The sequence below is a fragment of the Hylobates moloch genome, unplaced genomic scaffold (genome assembly GCF_009828535.3).
Source record: "Hylobates moloch isolate HMO894 unplaced genomic scaffold, HMol_V3 SCAFFOLD_21, whole genome shotgun sequence".
NCBI lineage: Eukaryota > Metazoa > Chordata > Mammalia > Primates > Hylobatidae > Hylobates > Hylobates moloch.
In genome coordinates, this window is record NW_026652296.1 from 41,397,975 (window position 1) to 41,418,713 (window position 20,739).

Here is a 20,739-nt window from a genome sequence, read left to right on the forward strand (position 1 = left end):
ACTTATGCCATATCTGGAATTCAAGTTTCGTTGGTGTCCTGTATATTTTATTTGCTAGATCTGCAACCCCACCTTCCTTAGAATTACCCAGCGCAAGCGGAAACCCTGTAATGAGCTCCCCCACCTCCCTCCGACTGAGAACCTCCTATGCCTCTGTTAGTGGGCATTCTCTGTGTCTGCATAAGCTCGTAAACCTAACTTTGAGGAAGGATGTCCTCCTGGTGGCCTTTGAGAAGAATCATCCCCACTTTGTGCTATAGGAAACTCAGAGATGGCCATCGGAAAGGGGTAGTGGTGGGTGGCCAGCAAAGGACAGAGGTGAGGGACAGGTGCAGTGGGAAAGTTCAGAGAGGCTCAGCTTACTAGCATCCAGCCCAGCGAGCACTCCATGGAAGGTGGTGGGAGGAGAGACTGCCTGAGTCTCATTTCTGAGCCGGCTGAGGCACAGAGTCAGCATCTCAAGGACTCAAGGAGAGTCGGAGGAGTCCAATGAGTGCTGGGTCCTGTCTCTATGAAATTCCTCCCAAGTTTACATACAGTGTCCATGGAGCCACCACATACTTCACAAGCTGTGTGGCAAGCTCTTCATGCTTCAGTTTTCTTAACTGCAAAAGGGGGATAATAATATTGTGAGGATTAAATAAGTGAATGGTTTTAAAGTGCTTAGAACAATGCCTGGAACAGTATTTGTGTTTGTTCAATTTTTTTTTTTTTTTTTTTTTTTTTGAGACGGATTCTCGTTCTGTCACCCAGGCTGAAGTGCAGTGGTGCGATCTTGGCTCATCACAACCTCCGCCTCCTGGGTTCGAGTGATTCTCCTGCCTCAGCTTCCTGAGTAGCTGAGATTACAGGTGCCTGCGCCACACCCGGCTAATTTTTGTGTCTCTAGTAGAGACGGGGTTTCACCATGTTGGCCAGGCTGGTCTCAAACTCCTGACCTCAAGTGATCCACCGGCCTTGGCCTCCCAAAGAGCTGGGATTACAGGCGTGGGCCACCGCACCCGACTTGTTTATTAGATTAAACATAAATATTACAAAGTAATTGAATAAGGAAGAAGGCTGGGCTGTGCCTAGGGAGTGGCACCAAAATAGTTGATTTTACCTAAATGTCAAACAACAAAATGTCTGTTTTTTCCATTTGATCATTTGTTCCTTTGGCTAATGGCAGTGTATACCAACAATGGAGTTTGAGTGTTCATTTTCCCTAGGGTTTAGTTGGCGGGGGGAAGAGCCGCCCCTGAATCTTAGCACACTAGTACCCTTGGGTAAATGACAAGGTCGGGTGTCCGACGCTGGGTGGAGCACTTTTGCCAGTGCATGTTGCAGGGTTCTGTTTGGCTGAGTCACCCTGCCTCTGAGGATCTCCACCCGTGTATCTGTGTGCAGATGCTTTTGAGAAAGCAAATAAAATGTGGGGAGGGGTGTGGGGGAAAGCAGACAGAAAAGACACCAGTAATAACACCAAGTTTGCAGAGTTACTGATTGAAATCATCAAAATACTGTTATCTGAACAAACAGATAGTTACAATCCAGCTAGTAAGGTGGTATCATTCCATTTTCCAGAGAAGGACATGAAGCTAGGTTGAGAATGAAGGCGTTTCTATTTTTTTGTATAGTCCCGTTCACTCACTGAAATATAGGGTCTGGAGCAGTGGTTCTCCCACCTGCGTGAGCATCAGAATCACCAGGAGAGAGCTGGGCCCTATCCTGCAGTTTCTGATTCTCTGGGTCTGGGGTGGAATCCAAGAAGTACATTTCTTTCTTTTCTTTTCTTTTTTTTTGAGACAGAGCTATTGTTGCCCAGGCCAGAGTGCAATGGTGTGATCTCGGCTCACTGCAACCTCTGTCTCCCGGCTTCAAGCGATTCTCCTGCCTCAGCCTCCCAAGTAGCTGGGATTACAGGCATGCGCCACCACACCTGGCTAATTTTGCATTTTTAGTAGAGACGACGTTTATCCATGTTGGTCAGGCTGGTCTGGAACTCCCGACCTCAGGTGATCCACCCACCTTGGCCTCCCAAAGTGCTGGGATTACAGGCGTGAGCCACTGTGCCCGGCCTAATTTTTGTTGTTGTTGTTTTTGTTTTTTCTTTTTTTTTAATGTAGTAGAGACAGGGTCTCCCTGTGTTGCCCAGGGTGGTCTCTAATTCCTGGGCTCAAGTGATCGTCCCACCTCGACCTCCCAAGGTGCTGGGATTACAGGTATGAGCCACTGTACCTGACTTTAGAATGGTTTTTATTTTTTTATTTTTTATTTTGAGACTGTTGCCCAGGCTGGAGTGCAGTGGCACAATCTCGGCTCACTGCAACCTCTGCCTCCTGGGTTCAAGCAATTCTCCTGCCTCGCCTCCTGAGTAAATGGGACTGTAGGCATGCGCCACCACGCCTGACTAATTTTTGTATTTTTTGTAGAGTCAGGGTTTCACCATGTTGGCCAGGTTGGTCTTGAACTCCTTACCTCAAGTGATCTGCCAGCCTCAGCCTCCCAAAGTGCTGGGATTACAGGCATGAGCCATGATGCCCAGCCAGAACAGTTTTTAAATTGGGATTATTTTACATGAAAATCTAGATTTCTGGCCTCACTTGAAAAAACCAAAAAACCCACATTCATTCTTGCATGACAAGAATTGGTTGGAACTGAGAGAGCAGTTTCTCCTTCTAGAAGGGACTTGTATGCTCCAGTTTTGTTACAGTCCCCACCAATCCCACCTGTCTGATGCCAGGCCCACTCACTCATTTTATTTCTGTTTGGCCCTGCAGGTTGCTGAGTTTGTGACTGAGCTGTTTTTCTATGTTGCACTCTTTAAGATGTTCCCAGTGTAAGCCACAGCCTGATATTCACACCTTTGAGTAATTGCTCCTGAGGCTAGACTTACTGACTGGCTTCCAGTGAATAGAATATAGCAGAAGTGATGGGGTACCATTCAAGAGTAGGTTATAAAAAGACTGTGACTTCCATGTCTCTTGCTCTCTCCTGTTTAATTTGCCATGTGAGGAAGCCATCTGCCATGTCCTGAGGCCACCCCTGTGGAGAGAACCATTTGACAATGGACTGAGGTCTGCCAAGTTAGTTTGTAAGTGGATTCCTCACCAGTCAAACCTTCAGATAAGACTATGACCCTGGCCACCAACTCCTCCCAAATCTCATAGTGACCTTGAGCTTGAGGCTCTCAGCTAAACTGCATTCAGATCTCTGACCCACAGAAAACGTGAGGTAAGAATGTTTGCTGTTTGAAGTCACTAAGATTTTGGGTAATTAGTTACACAGCAATAGATAGTACAGCTTCAGATTATGTTGTGGAAATGGTTTTCTACATGCCACCATAAAGACATTTGAAAGATTGTTACGCTGGGAAATTATTCTCCATCCAATTCACCTGGGACCAGTGGACATATATATGTACACATCTGAGTTTAGGGATTAGAGCAACACCAAGAGCATCACTGTGAGGATTTTACACCATGAAAAAGAGCCCAGGAATCCTCTACCAGTATTTAAGTCAATAAACATAGAACTAGCTGTCACGTAGTTCTTCAACCTCATTGAAGACATTTGATTTTTTAAGGCAAAAATCCTTTGTTGGGGATATTTGGGAACAAGGAAAGGAGAGGCATAATAGAAGTGGCTGGGAATAAACCATTTCAGCAGTAATTATTAAGAAACACTAAGACTTGGAAATAGATTAAAAAGGTGGGGCATGTTTTTTCTGATAAAAATTGTTTAGTGCTATGAATTGTCCTCTGATTGCTGCTTTAAATGTATATCATTGATTCTGATAGGTAGTGTTTTGCTTATCATTTTGTATCCTTTTTCTGTAATTCCAGTTTGTATTTCTGCTTTCACTCCAGAGTTGTTTATTAGAGGGTTTTAAAACTTCTAGATGAAAGGGCCTTTTTATTTAATTGAGTTTGTCCTTTCATTGCCATGCTGGCACATGATTTAACAAGTTTATCTATGGATTAGTTAATTGTCTAGAGGAATGTATCTGTGTTTGACTTATGTGGTATTAATGAAGAGATCAGACACAGTGAGGTTATATACCAGCCTGCAGATTTCTGTTCTGTAAAAAGGGAGAACACCAAAGGTTACAGTTTTATTGCCTTGTAGGATGTTACCAGTTTGGATTTTAACTCAGCAAACTTATCACAGACTGCCTTTCTAAATTGACTACAAATACATCATTTGTCAAAGCATTTTTTGAACCAGCTTTACTATTTTCTGGTTTCCTCATAAATGGGTGAGATAAAGCTTTGGCAGGTGTTCATTCTATATTGTACAAGAGTCGTATTTTAACTTTTTGAAAATTTTACATTGACACAATAGTCCTTCAAAACTACATTTTCCTTCTTGGTATCCTTCTAATATGAAACGTAGAGCTACAAGGAAGCCTGGAGAAATATGTCATTGAGGGGAACCTGGGCAACCTACTTCACTCCTGATTTTTAAACAACGAAGTCCCCTGGTGAAGAAGAGCATGTGTTGGAACAACACATGCTGTTAGCATCAGAAATGAATGGCCACAATGTACTGGAAAAACCATTTATAAAACCATGAAATCCATTGCTTTTTGAAAACATGAAGAGGAATTTCTGTTCAATAAGCTCATAGCATTCCTAGAAAGTCATGCCTTGGGGGCGCTGACTTGGGTCCTGGAAATGTTTGGAACAAATGGTGAGAGGTACGTGTGTGCATCCAAAAATAGCCAACAGGCTGGGCACCAAAGCTCATGCCTGTAATCCCAGCACTTTGGGAGGCTGAAGCAAGAGGGTCACTTGAGCCCAAGAGTTCAAGACCAGACGGGGCAACAAAGTGAGACCCTGTCTCTACAAAAACTAAAATAAAAGTTGCCAGGCATGGTGGCATGCATCTGTAGTCCTAGCTACTTGGGAGGCTGATGGGGGAAGATAGCTTGAGCCCAGGAGTTCCAGGCTGCAGTAAGCTATGTTCACACCACAGCCCTCCAGCCTGTGTAACAGAGTGAGATTCCAACTCAAAAAAAAAAAAAAAAAAAAAGCGAACAGCTCCTGCAGAGAGAGACCACCATTCTTATGGCCTCTCTAGATGGAGTTTTCTGGGAGAGGGAGCTGGAAAAAGGGGAAGACAGTCACAGAAGAACTAGAGCAGGAGGTCACGTGGGGTCAGAAAGCCACAGAGCAATGTCAGATCAGGTCTGACTCCCATCCCTGCTGTAGCCTAAACTGGGCCTCAGTTTCCCCATCTGTAAAAGGAAGGGATTTAGACCAGCTAAACCTTCGCTGTCCAGTCTGGCAGCTGCCGGCCACGTGTGGATACTGAGCACTTAAAAATGTAGCTGGTCTGGCTGGGTGCGGTGACTCGCACCTGTAATCCCAGAACTTTAGGAGGCTGAGGCAGGAAGATCACTTGAGGTCAGGAATTAAAGAGCAGCCTGGCCAACATAGTGAAACCCTGTCTCTACTAAAAATACAAAAAAAGTTAGCTGGGCATGGTGGCTGTTCATCTGTAATCCCAGCTACTTAGGAGGCTGAGGCAGGAGAATCATTTGAACTCAGGAGGCAGAGGTTGCAGTGAGCAGAGATTGTTCCACTGCACTCCAGTCTGGGTGACAGAGAGAGACTCTGTCTCAAAAACGACAACAACAACAACAACAACAACAAAATGTAGCTGGTCTGAATTGAGACATGCTGAGTGTAAAATACACACAGGGTTTCAAAGACATGGAATAATACATGTTTTCAAATAACATGTACACAATAAATATATATCATTTTTGTCAATAAAGAAGTGGTACAAAAAAGAATGTAAAATATCTGATTAATACTTTTTTATATCTATCATGTGTTGACATGATGATATTTTGATATATTAGGTCAAATAAAATAGATTATTAACATTAATTCCACTTGTTTTCCTTTTAAAGTTTTAAATGTGGCTACTAGAATGCTTAAAATTACATCTGTGGCTTACATTGTTTTCTATGGTGCTATTGTTTCTACGCTCTAAGGCCTCTCCAGGTGTCAGTGTCTATGAAGAATTTATTTATGGAAAACAAAAGACACATCCAGATACAGGTGTGAGGCATGCTTTGCAATACTATTATGAGTAAATTGTCACTGTGACTAAATCTCTACTCACTCTGCTGTTTCCACTGCAAGGTGCTGAAAGACCTGTGGGCTGATGTATTGTGTGGATGTGGACTCACTGGACAGTGGGCAGGTGATGTTCTGTCTACTCATAGTCCAGGGGATCTGCTGGGAGGCCAAGAGGGCAACATTCATGTCTATGGCTTTTGAGCATCCAGAGAACCATGTAAGGATTTGCTCAATGAAATTACTGACTAGCAGGAGTTGGAGGCCAGCCTGGCCAACATGCAGAAACCCTGTCTCTACTAAAAATACAAAAAATTAGCCGGGTGTGGTGGCGCATGCCTGTAATCCCAGCTACTTGGGAGGCTGAGGCAGGAGAATCGATTGAACCTGGGAGCCGGAGGCTGCTGTGAGCCAAGATCATGTCACTGCACTCCAGCCTAGGCAACAGAGCAAGACTTTGTCTCAAAAAAAAAAAAAAATTGCTGACTAAAATGTGGTTTTTGATTCTATCCATTATTTTTCATGCCCCTGCAATCTCTGTCCACAGTACATTGTTACTATGCATGCAGATGAATGAATTTCTACTTATCTGGAAACAAAAAATCTGAACACTCCATTGCTGGGAATCCCTGAGGCCTGAGATGTGCAGTTGTACCAGTTCTGGATGATTGAAAAATTTTGCTTGGCAGACAGAATTTTTAAAAATTGAATACTTTTTCAAATGCCAAGAAGAGACCAATAGTTAAGGGAACTCAGCAGAGGTCAAGTGAATCATCACCCACTGGTTCATCTATTCGGTATAGCCAGAGTTCAGCAATGTGGTTTCTTCAAAGCTAGTCGCAGGTCTAGTCTTTGTGGTGTCAGAGAGCTCTTCTGTTATTCTCTGAAATATAATGACAGGTTTTCTGTTTCTGAAACACAATCGTGATGCACCTTCTTATCCAACCTGTGAGACATGACCAAAGAGGGCCTCTCAAGTTGGGCCTCTGCTGCTGGGCTGGGCCTTTGAATGACCGCAGTTGGTCTGTGGACCTAGGTTCAGGGATCCTTCTGCAGCATGAGTGGTTTTGAGGCCCGGGAGGGTAGGATCCCTGTAAGCTAAAACACATTTTCTTCTTGGTCTAGTAAGAGCAACTCTCAACTCTCACCCTGTCCCAGAGGCCAAGGAAGGTTAGAAGGCAGCCTTAGAAAGGGGGTACTCTACACACTTGAGGCTGGGGAGGGCAGGCTTGTCAGGAAGCCCAAAGGTATGCTGGTAAGAAATTAGAACTGTCGACCGGACAATTCACCCTGGTTCTCTTCTGGCACCATTCTTTGCTATAAGAGGATCCCTCTCAGGATCAGAGCCACGACGACAAAAGGAAAGAACAAATCCCTTATGGCAGAGTTATGAATTGAAGTTTATTTTCTGGCACTGCATTGAGACCACAGCTAGGCCTTCATACATAACATTTCTCCCACAGTTTGATCTTCAGACAAAACTAAAGGAAGATACCAGCCCAGCCCATGTGAGCTCTGTTGTCGGTGGATAAAGTGGGTCTAAAGCCTGGAAGGGTGGTTGGGAGGCTGATGGTGGGGAGGGGTAAAGGATAGGGTGGTGGGCAAGGCTGGAGGCAGGGATTGGTGGGTTTGGACCCCAGGAGAGACTCATGATGCTGCAGAGGCAGGACCAGTGGAGGGAGAGTTCTGGGAAAGTGGAAGCACAGCCTGAAAATCTTTGAATGTCAAGGTACAGACTTGGTCCTGTGCCCAGCAAGGAGCCAGGGTCTTCAAGCAGGTGACATGGATCAGTAGAACCGTGTACAGTGTTGGTGTGGGTGGATTATAGGCATCATTTATAATGCCCACAATGGAAGAATGAGAACCAAATGAAAGAATGAGAACCTAAACTGGATGGGGAGGATAAGGACGAGAAAGAGGTCCCATGATTGCCTTCCAATTATCTGTGCTTTACACAAAGTCACATGAGCACTAACAGCCAAGTGGATATAGGATAGGAAAGAAGGGCAAGGACAGGATATAGGACAGGAAAGGTGGTTATAGGACACGAAAGAAAGGCAAGGACTTTGGAGACATGAGGAGGATTTAGGCCTGGGTGGTGGCTCATGCCTGAAATCCCAGGGATTTGGGAAGCCAAGGCAGGAGGATTGCTTGAAGCTAGGAGTTTGAGACCAGCCTGGGCAACACAGAGAACCTATCTCTATCTTTTTAAAAAGAGAAGTTATTTAAAAATTAAAAAAAAATTTTTTAAAGAGGAGGATTTGCCAGCATTGGAAGCCTGGATGGTAGGGATAGTGGGGGTGGCTTGGAGGAAGCTATGGGATTCAGGGAAAGGGGGGATCAAAGATAACTTTGAGCATCTCTGCCCCTAATTCAAGACTACCAATAGCTTTCTCAGCCTAGACGACATCTTTCTTATACAAACCCTTTCGTTCAATATACCTTTGAAATCTGATAGCAGTAGGTGTTCACATTTATTACTTAAAAGCAGGTAACTTTGGCTACCATGTCTAGGGTGTTACCCCTTCTCCCCTACCGTGTGTTTTGTTGTTGTTTTTGTTGTTTTTTGAGACACAGTCTTGCTCTGTTGCCCAGGCTGGAGTGTGATGGCACCATCTTGGCTCAGTGCAACCTCCATCTCCTGGGTTCAAGCCATTCTCCTCCCTCAGCCTCCTGAGTAGCTGAGAATACAGGCGCCCATCATCACACCTGGCTAATTTTTGTATTTTTAGTGGAGACAGGTTTCACCATGTTGGCCAGGCTGGTTTCAAACTCCTGACCTCAAGTGATCTGTCCGCCTTGCCCTCCCAAAATGCTACAATTTACAGGCGTGAGCCATGGCGCCCGGCTCTGCCACGTGTTTTGTGGAGCAGGAAGATACTACTTTTCCCAGATGGTTGTGGAAAATTAACAATGGTGCTGCGAGTGACTGGAAAATGGGTTTATCTGCATGGATGGATGTGGTCGGAGCTTCTGGGATGCGATTCCACAGTAACCACGGGGTATCTCAGTGATCCCAAAATGCTCAGATAATCTGTGTGTTATCCACGCACCTCATGTCCTCCAGCCTATTTGAGTCATGTCCATGAGCCAGGACAGATGGGAAACCACAAATCACTAGTAGTGCTAACTACTAGTGGTTAGCAACTCTGGTTTAGAAACACAAACTGGATGGGGAGGATAATGATGAAAAAGAGGTCCAATGATTGCCTTCCAATTATCTGTGCTTTACACAAAGTCACATGAGCACTAATAGCCAAGAGAGGGATAATACTCATGTGGAATTCAGCTGTGAGCCAAGAATGTGACCAGGAAACCTCACGCTTTATGAAAGCATCCTCTCCAGTTGTATGGCATCACTGGTATCTGCTGAGAAGTGCGTTGCGGTAGCATCAAGAGTCACTCCAAAAGTTAGCTCCAACCATCTTCCTAAATGGTATAATGTCGACCTCAGCTCTCAAGTCAAAGGCCGCTTCCTCGGGAAAGATTTCTCTGGAACCCCAGATTAGGTTATATATTCTCAGAGCTCCTTTTACATCTCCCATGAAGCATTTTTAAAAAATGATTTATAATTATGTGTCTGGTGCTGTGATTGTTTGATTAATATCTTTATTTGCTACCAGACTGAAAGCTCCATGAGTTTAGGGGTGGCTTCTGCTTTTTCTCTCCCTGGCCACCTACAGAGCTTGGCTGCTCATGGGCACTTAATAGGTGAGAACTGAAATAAAGCATGGTGAGTCAGAGCAGGGCCAGTGGGTCCCAGAAGGTGCCCACTGGGTGACAATCCATCTCAGCACCGAACTCCCCTCCAGCTTGTTACAAATGAACCTGCAAAGAGTCAGTATTGAACGTCCAAAGGGCAGTTCACTTCTCCTCACAGAGAACTACATGTGAATGCTGGTGACTAATTATGGAATAATTGTCACAGCAAAGAATAACCATGTCTAGAAGGAAGAGGAAGGAGGCTGGGTGCGGTGGCTCACACCTGTAATCCCAGCACTTTGGGAGGCCAGGGTGGGAGGATTGCTTGAGCCCGGGAGCTCCAGGAAAGAAAGAAAGAGGAAAGAAAGAAGAATAAAGTAACTATATCATTTACATGGAGAATCTGATTTAAATAAATTAAACAAGGCCGGGCACGGTGGCTCACGCCTCTAATCCCAGCACTTTGGGAGGCTGAGGCGGGTGGATCACGAGGTCAGGAGTTTGAGACCAGCACAGCCAAGATGGTGAAACCCCATCTCTCCTAAAAATACAATAATTAGCCGGGTGTGGTGGCGGGTGCCTGTAATCCCAGCTGCTCGGGAGGCTGAGGCAGAGAATCGCTTGAACCCGGGAGGCAGAGGTTGCAGTGAGCTGAGATTGTACCACTGCACACCAGCCTGGGCAAAAGAACGAGTCTCCGTCTCAAAAAAAAAAAAATAAAATAAATAAATTAATTAAACACTTTAAACTCTGCCAAAAACACAAAATTACAGACAAGTTAAATAGTGCAAGTGCTTTTGCCAATATTTTCATGAGTATTTGACCCAGGAGAGTTTACATGGCAGATCTCACCCTTGGCAGGGTCAGGCAGGCCTCTCACCTCTCACCTGATTGGTTCTTTCCTATAGCATAGCCCAGAAATATAAGTCAATGACTTAACCGCTGTCCCACTGAAAACTCAAATAAAAACAAATATGATTTTCTTAGAACTGCAGGAAAAACTGGCTACAATGGACTTGATGATAGGTAGTACATTGGGCCCCTCAGGGCACCTTCCTAAGAAATGTTCAAAGGCAACTTTATACTCCATTTTCTTCTTCTTCTTCTTCTTTTTTTAGATGGAGTCTTGCTCTGTTGCCCAGGCTAGAGTGCAGTGGTGCGATCTTGGCTCACTACAACCTCCACCTCCCAGGTTCAAACGATTCTCCTGCCTCAGCCTCCTAAGCAGCTGGGATTACAGGTGCAGGCCACCACACACGGCTAAGTTTCGTATTTTTAGTAGAGATGGGGTTTCGCCATGTTGGCCAGGCTCATCTCGAGCTCCTGACCTCAAGTGATCCGCCCACCTTGGCCTCCCAAAGTGCTGGAATTACAGGCATGAACCACCGTGGCTGGCCTCCATTTTCTTCTTTTGCCTTGACTTTAAAATCTAACTACTATGTAAGATACGGCTCCACTGTGCTTCCTGACCATCATAAGGTGGTAATTATGGACTAGCCAATATTTAGGCTGATCTAGACAGTGCTTTGGGTTAAGGAGAGGTTTTGGATCATCCCTCTTAACAGGGGGAAATAAATATCTCAGCATCAGATGCAACTCAGGAACCTGGAGGATGACAATTGGGCAACCTGGTGAGCTTAGCTCTCGATCTACAGGGGACTTGAGGAGCTCCTTACTCTCATTTGCCTCCAATGGGTGGAGGTTATAGAGGTTTGATCAAAACTGAGTAAATCATTTGAGAACTGAGACTACTTTGTCCACAAAGCTTAACTATTAGGATTGATAATTGAGACCATCTGTGTCAACATAACTTAACTCTTTCTTCCAGGATCTTCTTGCCCAGAAAATTAAGGCTGTAAACCAATAAATAACTTCACTGTTTGTTGCAGGAAATGTCTACACACTAATTTGTCCTGGCAAGCAATTTGCTCACCTGGGAAAACAGCTCACTTATCAAACAAGGGTTTACTTGTCAAAAGCCTCTTCAATATCCTAGTCTTGCTGTATCCACCAGTCTCAAGCTATTGTGGCATAGACGTCACTGAAATCAAATTAGTTCTCCACCTTGAAAAATGCAGCTTGAAGGACTTGGGCCTAGATCCCCGAATCCTATAAATCTGCCTCTTAATCTCCCCTGGCTTAGACATGAATAAGAATGTGTCCTGGTGATGTTCTTCCTTATTTCAGTAAATCTCATGAACTTTGCTTTATCAGCAGGTTCTTCTGATGGTTTTTTTTTTTTTTTGTAGAGTCAACAATTGACACAGTATATCAGTTTTGGTCTCTTGGAAACAGGAAACATGTAAATAAGTGTTAATAGATACTTCCAACCCATAAAGGTTGGTTAATTGTTAAACATAGTTGCTTGTCTTCAGTAATAAAATCTCCTCCGTCTTCCTCCTCTGAGGACAAGACCTGGTGTTGGAACACTGCCTATGACAGATTTCAAGTGCATATTTTACTTCCATTTTTCTACCTTTTTAAACATAATTCTGTATTTTCAAAATTTTCTATACTGAGGATGCCTTAATTCAAGGGTGAATGAAAGGAAACAAAGCAAAAAGCCGCAAGAGGGGAATTGATTCCCAAGTGTAAATCAGAAGCGACCACCAAGTCTTCATTAAATACACACACACAGAGTACATAAAACACCCATTTAAAATCTTATCTCATTAAGCTAGCAAGGTAATTTAGTCCCATTAACATCAATAGGAACACAGAAGAGTTAGACAGTTGTAATCATGCTTCCTCATTATCGTAAGAAGCCTTTGGGGATGTTTGATAAAATATACCAGAAAATAATATTTCATCATTCTAAGGTGCGGTCTAGGAAGCTGTTTTTTGTTTGTTTGTTTGTTTGTTTGTTTGTTTGTTTGTTTTGGAGCCCTTCAGTGATTCATACAAACAAGCCAAGGAGAGAACACATGGACGACAGCATTGATACACTGGAAAGCAAAGTCCAGCTTCCACCATAAAACCCTGCAGCTGAAAAAGGACAAACTGAGCAGCTCTCAAATAAAGACAGCCTCAGCCGTCTTGCACAGCGTGGCCCCTCTCCATGCCCCAAGTCCTGTGCCTGTATGAAAGCACTAAATCACAGACCCCGCAACCTGTTATAAGCCCTGGTAACAATCAGCAGCTGGGCTCGGGCAAGCTCCCTTAGCCGGTGCTGGCTCAGAGAGCAGACTTCCTTCAGCAGCTCCACGGAGCACTGCAGCTCCCAGGCTCAGGCAGCAAGCTGACGATTTGAGATCCCAATCAAGGCTTCCTTTTACCTTAAAGAAACTTCCTCGCTTGTCCAGACCGCAGGCACCCATGGTCCAAGCTGACATTTCCCCCAGCGAGGCTCCACTGCACGCCGGGGACTCCTGAAGGTAGAGACATTTTTAATGGTTAGTCCAGCCTGTAGGAAATTCCTTTCTAAGCCACAGAACACTCACAACAACAGTCCTGCCAAGATCTTTTTCCGTCGACAACACAGTGCCATTTATTTCCCACCAAGCCCTTACATCTCCCTTCAGCCCAATTTCCTGTCCCCACCAGGGCAGTTCCTAGACTGCCCCACCTCGCCAGCCCACCTCCCACCTCTGCCGCTGACGTCGAAGGTCCTTGGGACTTCAGGAAGCATAATGATTACTTTGTGTGTTTGACCTCCTGCTGAAATGTGAACGGAACCAATATTAGACATCCCCATCATCTGCACTGAAAGTTTATGTATTGAATGTGGCTGATCACAGAGGGACAGCTGAAGAAGGAGGTTCCATACAACCCAGGAAATCCTGCTGCAACGGGGTGAGGTCATCCTTAGCTCTGCTGGCCTCTCCCCCAGGCAAGGTCAACAGAAGGGCACTGGGAAGAAATCGCTCTATTTTTCCCTTAGAAATCAGAAATATTTGGATAAAATCCTGTCACCGTTTACAGGGATCAGTTCACAGAAGAGGACAACATGTAAACAGCTTCACGATCATCCAAAAAAGGGGAGTTGAACGTAGAGGAAAACTTAGAGGCAGGGTAACAACACAGTTCTGAATTCTAACTGTGGCTTTTTGGGCTTGGAGTTTCCCCTGCTAGGGCATCAGATCCCAATAATTCTTCCCTTTGGGTCACAAAACCTTCAACATTCAGTTCAAAGTTAAACATATACACACCTCTGCCAGCTGACCTGGCTCAGGCCTTCATGCATTGAGGGGGGCCTGGGGGAGCACCCCCAAACCCTTCCTTACCCAGTGACTGTCCCAAGATCAAGTATAAAACCACCCTGTCTTTCCTCATTCATCCCTTCTCGCCATAACGTGCACAGGATGTAGCTCATGCCAACAGTGACGGACACAGAGGAGGGCCAGTGAAGGGAATAGTGAGACTGTCTCTTGCACCATCAAGGAATATTCAAAGTGGTTCAGCTGCAGGGGTGGGTAGGCACCGAAGCTAAGGCAGCTGCTGCTGCAGGTTCACTGAGGCTGTTTCATTATTAGCTGAGTGGCAGAGAGCCAGCGGCACAAACAGGACATTGAGGGCGACGTTTAGGGATGTTTCAACAAGTCGAAAAGCATGAATCTACAGCTGAGAAGCGCATATCAGTGAGTGAGCAAGGATCTTTGCAGAGAGGAATTTTTTGGCCCCACGATTTGCACCCCTGCTTGCACTCACAGTGAGTTGCGATGGCCTGTGCACGGAATCCCATCTAGAAAACAATAATGACACAGAGCATCCCACCCCTCCTTCCAGAACCATCGTCTCTTTGTGTCAGTGCTCCGTGCTGTGGCCACTTTAAAGATTCGACGGTGTCTTCCCTGTGTTTCTTTCCACTTGTGATCCTGCTGGGATGAAGGCCAACGTTCCAGAAACCTCCTGAGAAGGCAGTGTGCGACTTTGCTGACTCTAGAAGTTCAGGTTCTGGGGTTCATCACTCATAGCAAAGGTCACAGGTTGGAGCAACTCCAGAAAGAAATCACAGTGCCATGCTCAGAACTAGGGATGGAATGGGAGCCACACTGTCACCTTGGGGAGCAAACCATGACCTGTTTAGGCCCAGAAGCACACAAATAAAAAAGCATACCCTGCTTTGAACCAGGCCTAATGTCTGGAATTCTTTTTATTTCAGACGTTTCTTCGGCAGGGGATTTGATGTCACCTGGCAGTTCAGGAATTGCTAAACGAGAGCCAAGACTTCATTCCTCATCCAGACTTAAGTTTCTTTGTTCTGTTCTGAAGTTTTCCATATACAAACTCTTTCTGATGAGCCAGGGCAGACAGGGAATTTTGCCTATAGCACTGGAGCAGTTTAGGTTCCAGAAGTGTACTAGTTTATTTTAATTAGCTGCCTGAAAACTGCATGTGCACACTTTAACCTCCAGCAGTCCTCAATTCACCATCCAGTTTGAATTCTGCTCAGGGCAGGCAGATCCATCACATTTCAAAAGATGCAGGTGGCATCTCTCCTTCATAAGCTGCTCCAAGAGGGAGATGAGAGCAGGTGACAGGAACACACTGCCAGGTGCAGCAGCAGGTACATCCCACGGGATTAAATGCTGGGGGCCATCCGATAATTCAAGCAGACAGTACATAGCTTATTATTATTTTAAAAAATAAAGTCCTTGGCCAGAAAAATAAAGTTCTTGGTCTGTGCAGTGGCTCATGACCAGCACTTTGGGAAGCCAAGGCAGGGGAATCACTTGAACCTAGCAATTTGAGACTAGTCTGGGCAACATAGCGAGACCTTGTCTCTACAAAAAATTAAAAAAAAATTAGATGGGCGTGGTGGCGTGCTCCTGTAGTCCCAGCTACTCAAGAGAGAGGGTCTCTTGAGCCCAGGAGGTTGAGGCTGCAGTGAGCCATGATCGCACCACTGCACTTCAGCCTGGGTGACAGAGTAAGACTCTGTCTCAAAAAAAAAAAAAAAAAAAGTTCTTCAGGGCCCCAAAGGAGTTCTGGTTTAAGATCTTTCTGCAGTAGCTATAGTTAGCTATAGTTTTCTTCCCCAAACCATAACTTAGACACCTTGACTCAATATTGACAGCAATTTAATACAATTTAAAATTATAACTTCTTTTCACCTGCGGTTCCCCACACCTCCCCACAGATGTCACCCCAGCAGCTTCATGCTGAAACCCACCCCAGTGACAGGCTGGACTAAGAAACAAAAAGGGTACCGTAGTTTGAGAGGCTGTGAAATTCCTCCAGACTTGTACCGGTTTGGAAGCGTGCTCTTTTCCCGGCTTCCCTGAAGGGTAAAGTGGATTCTTGAGAAAATGAGTCCAACACGTCCGGTAGATCTTTCCAGATACTAGCTAAAAGCTAGCAAAAAAAAAAAAAGAAAGAAAAGAAAAAAAGAAGAAGAAGAAGGCAGCCCTGATGAGACTAAGGACACTGCAAACATTTGGGAGCTGCCAAGCCCTTTCAACAACACCACTGAAAGAATGTAAACGGAGCTGGTCGCGTTGGTCGGCGCTAATGGACAAAGGCAGGAAGTGACTATTCCTCATTCTCCTAGAGACACCAGCCTCTGTCACTTTATAGTAAACTCAGTGGTGGCTTTCCGTGTGGCCCCAGGAGCGACTGCTCTGGTAAAGCAAAGTCTGTCCTTAAAAAGCAGAAAGGATTCCTGCGTCCCCTGGCTGGGCTCCAGGCTGCGCTGCCTGCCTGCTATGTGAGACCGCTGGAGGCTGGCTCCCCACCCATTCTACTGACAGCCACTGAGGCCAGGAGCTGAGGCCGCCACCTGGACCCTGGCTGTGGGCTGGCCGACTGGGGTTGAAACACAGAGTCCCCGATTTCCAGTTCACTGATCAATGGAACTGGGTTGAGTCACTGGCATTTTTCCAGCTTTTGCTGTGCCGGGCCACAGGCCAGATCTTGGCAAGATAGAGAGCTTGAGAAGGATTAAGGACAGGCCTGTTCCCTCCTCTGACGTCCCCCCTCGCCTCTTCTCCGCCCACCTCTACTCTCCCTTCCCCACCCTTCCCATCCCCTCCGCTCCTCTCCTCTTCTCTTAATTTCTTTAGTCCAGTGTAACCTTCCTATTTTGGGGGAAGGATTTTATTTTATTGACGAGTAAAAATTATATTTATGGTATACAACATGACATCCTGAAATATATAGGTATACATATTGCAGAATGGCTTAGTGAAGCTAATTAACATATGCATTACCTCATATGCTTTTTATTTGTCCTGAGTGCACTTGTGCACTTACAATCTCCTCTCTTCAAAAATTTTCTTTTCTTTTCGTTTTGTTTGTTTGTTTGTTTGCTTGTATTTCTTTTTTGAGACAGGGTCTTACTTTGTCACCCAGGCTGCAGTGCAGTGGCACTATCTCAGCTCACTGCAGCTTCCGCCCCCAGGGTTCAAGTGATTCTCCTGCCTCAGCCTCCCAAGTAGCCAGGATTACAGGTGTGCACCATCATGCCTGGCTAATTTTTGTATTTTTTGGTAGATGTGGGGTTTTACCATGTTGGCCAGGCTGGTCTTGAACTCCTGACCTCAAATGATCCGCCTGCCTCGGCCTCCCAAAGTGCTGGGATTACAGGCATGAGCCACTGCTCCCGGCCGCAATTTTCAAATACGCAATACATTGGTATTAACTACAGTCACCGTGTTGCACGACACGGCCCTTGGACTTATTCCTCCTTCTGAACTGAAAGTTTGTATCCTTTGACCAACATCAGCCCAATCTCTTCTCCCTTTGCCCCTACCCCAGCTTCCTATTTTATCCTATTTTATTTACTTTAGGTCACAAGTGCAAACCCACAAGAGAAGCAACAAAAGCAATTATACTGGATTCCACTACTCACAGGTCTGACTTAAAAGACACTTAGCGTACTCAAGTCCTGGATTCTCATCTCCGCGCTGCATGAGGTTGGCTACAGAAGCTTCCTAATCACAGCCTTCAGTTTTTCTTTCTAGCCGTTGAATGAGGCCAAGCAGCACGGACTTCAGTCTCAGTAAACAAGACCTCGTTATTGTAATTATTTTACAGCCAAATTGACTGAAATAGGAAAAAGTGACTCACCCTAGGGGACCTGTCAGGTCAAGTCCGAATCTAAGAAATGCATCTCACTTTTTTTTGCCTGGTCCCTTAAACAGCTCCCAGGGAGACAGGTCATCTCTCCTTTTAATGCTTTTTGTTTTTTTCTAAAAGAGGTAGGAGGAAGTGGAGGTGGCTCTGTGTCTGGGCCCAGGGAAGTTCTCTGAATATTTCCGTAATTATCTTCGTATTACCCAATATTTTACACGTTGGACAGAAAAATGTTATTCCAGGATCAGACTTGACAATTCAAACTATGTGAATTAAAAGAAATTTTTAAAGTGTCTTGGATCACTGTTTGACACAGGTTTTCCCTCACCCAACAGTCATCTTTTAAAAAAGTTTTAAGTTTGAAGGTCATGAAAACTTTTCATTGAAAAGACAAGCTAATTTATGAGAAAGAAAGAAGTCATATGCAAAGAACTGTATTCCCAGCCCCCTTACTCAACAACAGTGTTTTAATTTTAATTTTAATTATTGTTTTTGAGACAGGGTCTCACTCTGTTGTCCAGGCTGGCGTGCATTGCTGCAGTCACGGCTCACTGCCCCTCAACCTCCTGGGCTCAAGTGATTCTCCCACCTCAGCCTCCCGAATAGCTGAGACTACCAGTGTGTGCCACCACGTTCAACTCATCTTTTTATTTTTATTTTGTAGAGACCAGGTCTCCCTCCCTATGTTGCCCAGGCTGGTCTCAAACTCCTGGCCTCAAGCAATCCTCCCGCCTTGGCTTCCCAAAGTGCTGGGATTATAGGCATAAACCACTACGCCTGGTCCTAATCCTATTTAAAAACTCTTGTTGGCCAGGGGCTGTGGCTCATGCCCATATGCCTATAATCCCAAGCACTTTAGGAGGCCAAGGCAGAAGGAATGCTTGAGGCCAGGAGTTTGAGACCAGCCTGGACAATATAGTGAGATCCTATCTTTCACATAAAAAAATTAAGAAGTATTTTAAAAATGGAATTAAGAACAATGTCCAGTGCCTCAATTTTTCTAAGAGTAACCTTTTTTTTTTTTTTTTTTTTTAACAAGGTGCTGTGGGGTGGGGTGGTTAAAACTCCTTTCTACCACTTACAGAACCGGCCTGTAAATGGGGTTAATTCTGGTGGAAGTCCATGCCTTCTTTCCTTGGAAAACTGGTTCACAGACTCATAGAAACTCTCACCTTGTCCACACCACAGAAGCCCTGCTGGTGCCCATGTAGCTACTGGCCGTGTGGCCACCCGAGGGCAACAGGTGGGCTCCTCTGCTGGTTAGAAAGTCCTCCTTTTCTGACTGGACATGGTGGCTCATGCCTGTAATCCCAGCACTTTGGGAGGCTGAGGTGGGAGGATCACTTGAGGTCAGGAGTTCAAGATCAGCCCAGGCAACATAGGGAGACCCTGTCTCTACAAATAATAATAAAAACATGAGCCAGGCATGGTGGTGAGTGCCTAGGGTCCCAGCTACTTGGGAAGCTGAGGCAGGAGGATTGCCTGAGCCCAGGAGGTCAAAGGTGTTGGGAGCCATGATCACTCCGCTGCACTCCAGCCTGGGTAATAGAGTGAGACCAGGTCTAAAAAAAAAAAAAGTCCTCCCTTTCTGGAGTAGGAAACTTCTCTCACCTCCTATCCAAAGCCCTCATTTTCCCCCTTGGGCCATTTAAGAAATAGCCTCCTGAGGCATCCCTCTTCCCCACCCCTGCAGGCATCCCTATTCCTCTCTTGACTGATGGCTTTTCCTGCACCCATGGCCCAGGCCTCAGGGCTGATGGACTCAACTCACTTGGAATATGATTGAACAGGGAAAGAGGGGTGGCTTCCCCTTGGCTACCCGCAAGGTCATTGAAAAGTCTGCGTACAGTTGACCCTTGAACAATGGATGGGGTAAGGGTTCCGAGTCACCGAGCCGTCAAAAATCTGAGTACAACTTTTAACTCCGCCAAAACTTAGCTACAAATAGCCTACTATTGATCAGAGCCTTACTGATAACATAAAAGGCCAATTAACCCGTATGTTATGCATTCATAAGATACCTAGCATTATCTTAATTTTTTCAGTATTTCTAGGCTACACAACTTACGCGTTTTTTTCAAATTGTTGCAAATCTCCCCCAGAATTTTCCAGTATGTTTATTGAAAAAAAACCCGTGTATACATGGACTAGTGCAGTTTGAAAACCTGTGTTGTTCAAGGGTCAACAATATTTCCAAACCTCCTCACTCGAAAAGCTCCATGTGATCAGTGGTCACACAACACACATGTGCAGTAACTTCATGCAATGCAATGCAGAAGTGTCATAAGCCACCTCAGCTCGTAATCCACAGAATCCCACGGACAAAGAAGCCACGCACTCTGGGACTTCCTCAGGGTCTACTCATCAACCTGTCAGCACTTGAGTTTAGAGCTTTCTTTTCCAAGGCTCTCTGTCCACGATGGTAAAAGAATCTACGTAGGTGATTATTTTTCATTAGAGGTTGTAATCTGGCAGCTTTGGATTTTGTGTGTGGTATGAAGGTTTTTTCATACAGCTATTCATTTAATTTTAATTTTATAGAAAATAGTTTTAGGGATGAATACTTTCCTTGTAAACTTTGTAAAAGAGATGTGATTGATCAAAAAGATTTTCGTCTTCATGAAACTTTACTGTTTAAGGTTCCTGCCCTGTGAGGTGTTGGCTGTTTTCATTATTTCTATGAAGTTCCAAATTCCCTGGGTTACATTTGGAATGTCCGAATTTGGTAAGATTGATGCTTCCGTCACTTGTTCCGTCATAACGAGTGTGACTGGGCGTAGTTAGTGACAGCTGTCATCAGGTTTTCTTCTACCAGTATCATTTTTCTCAGAACAAGTTTTTTTCACTTTCCAGAATTACAAGCGAGATATAATTCATCAATTTATGTTTGGATCTATCACAAATTCTGTTGAGTGCATCCTCACCCATTTCATTCTGAAATGGCTACAATACTAGT

General features: G+C 44.9%; 1 protein-coding gene across 3 annotated transcripts in view; it reads right to left on the reverse strand.

Moving 5' to 3' along the window:
* The window catches only part of RIN2 (Ras and Rab interactor 2), a 240,683-nt gene that overhangs the window by 99,262 nt on the left and 120,682 nt on the right, over positions 1–20,739 (reverse strand). Inside the window, exons 1-2 of one of the 3 annotated variants that reach the window (XM_032142349.2) lie at positions 15,920–16,338; positions 13,046–13,138 (exon numbers count right to left, since the gene is read on the reverse strand). In XM_032142349.2, coding sequence (XP_031998240.1) covers positions 13,046–13,102 — 57 coding nt within the window. In that variant the 5' untranslated portion in view covers positions 13,103–13,138; positions 15,920–16,338. Of the gene's footprint in view, positions 1–13,045; positions 13,139–15,919; positions 16,339–20,739 lie in introns of those variants that run through there. The other 2 variants (XM_032142350.2, XM_032142352.2) reach the window with 2 other exon arrangements.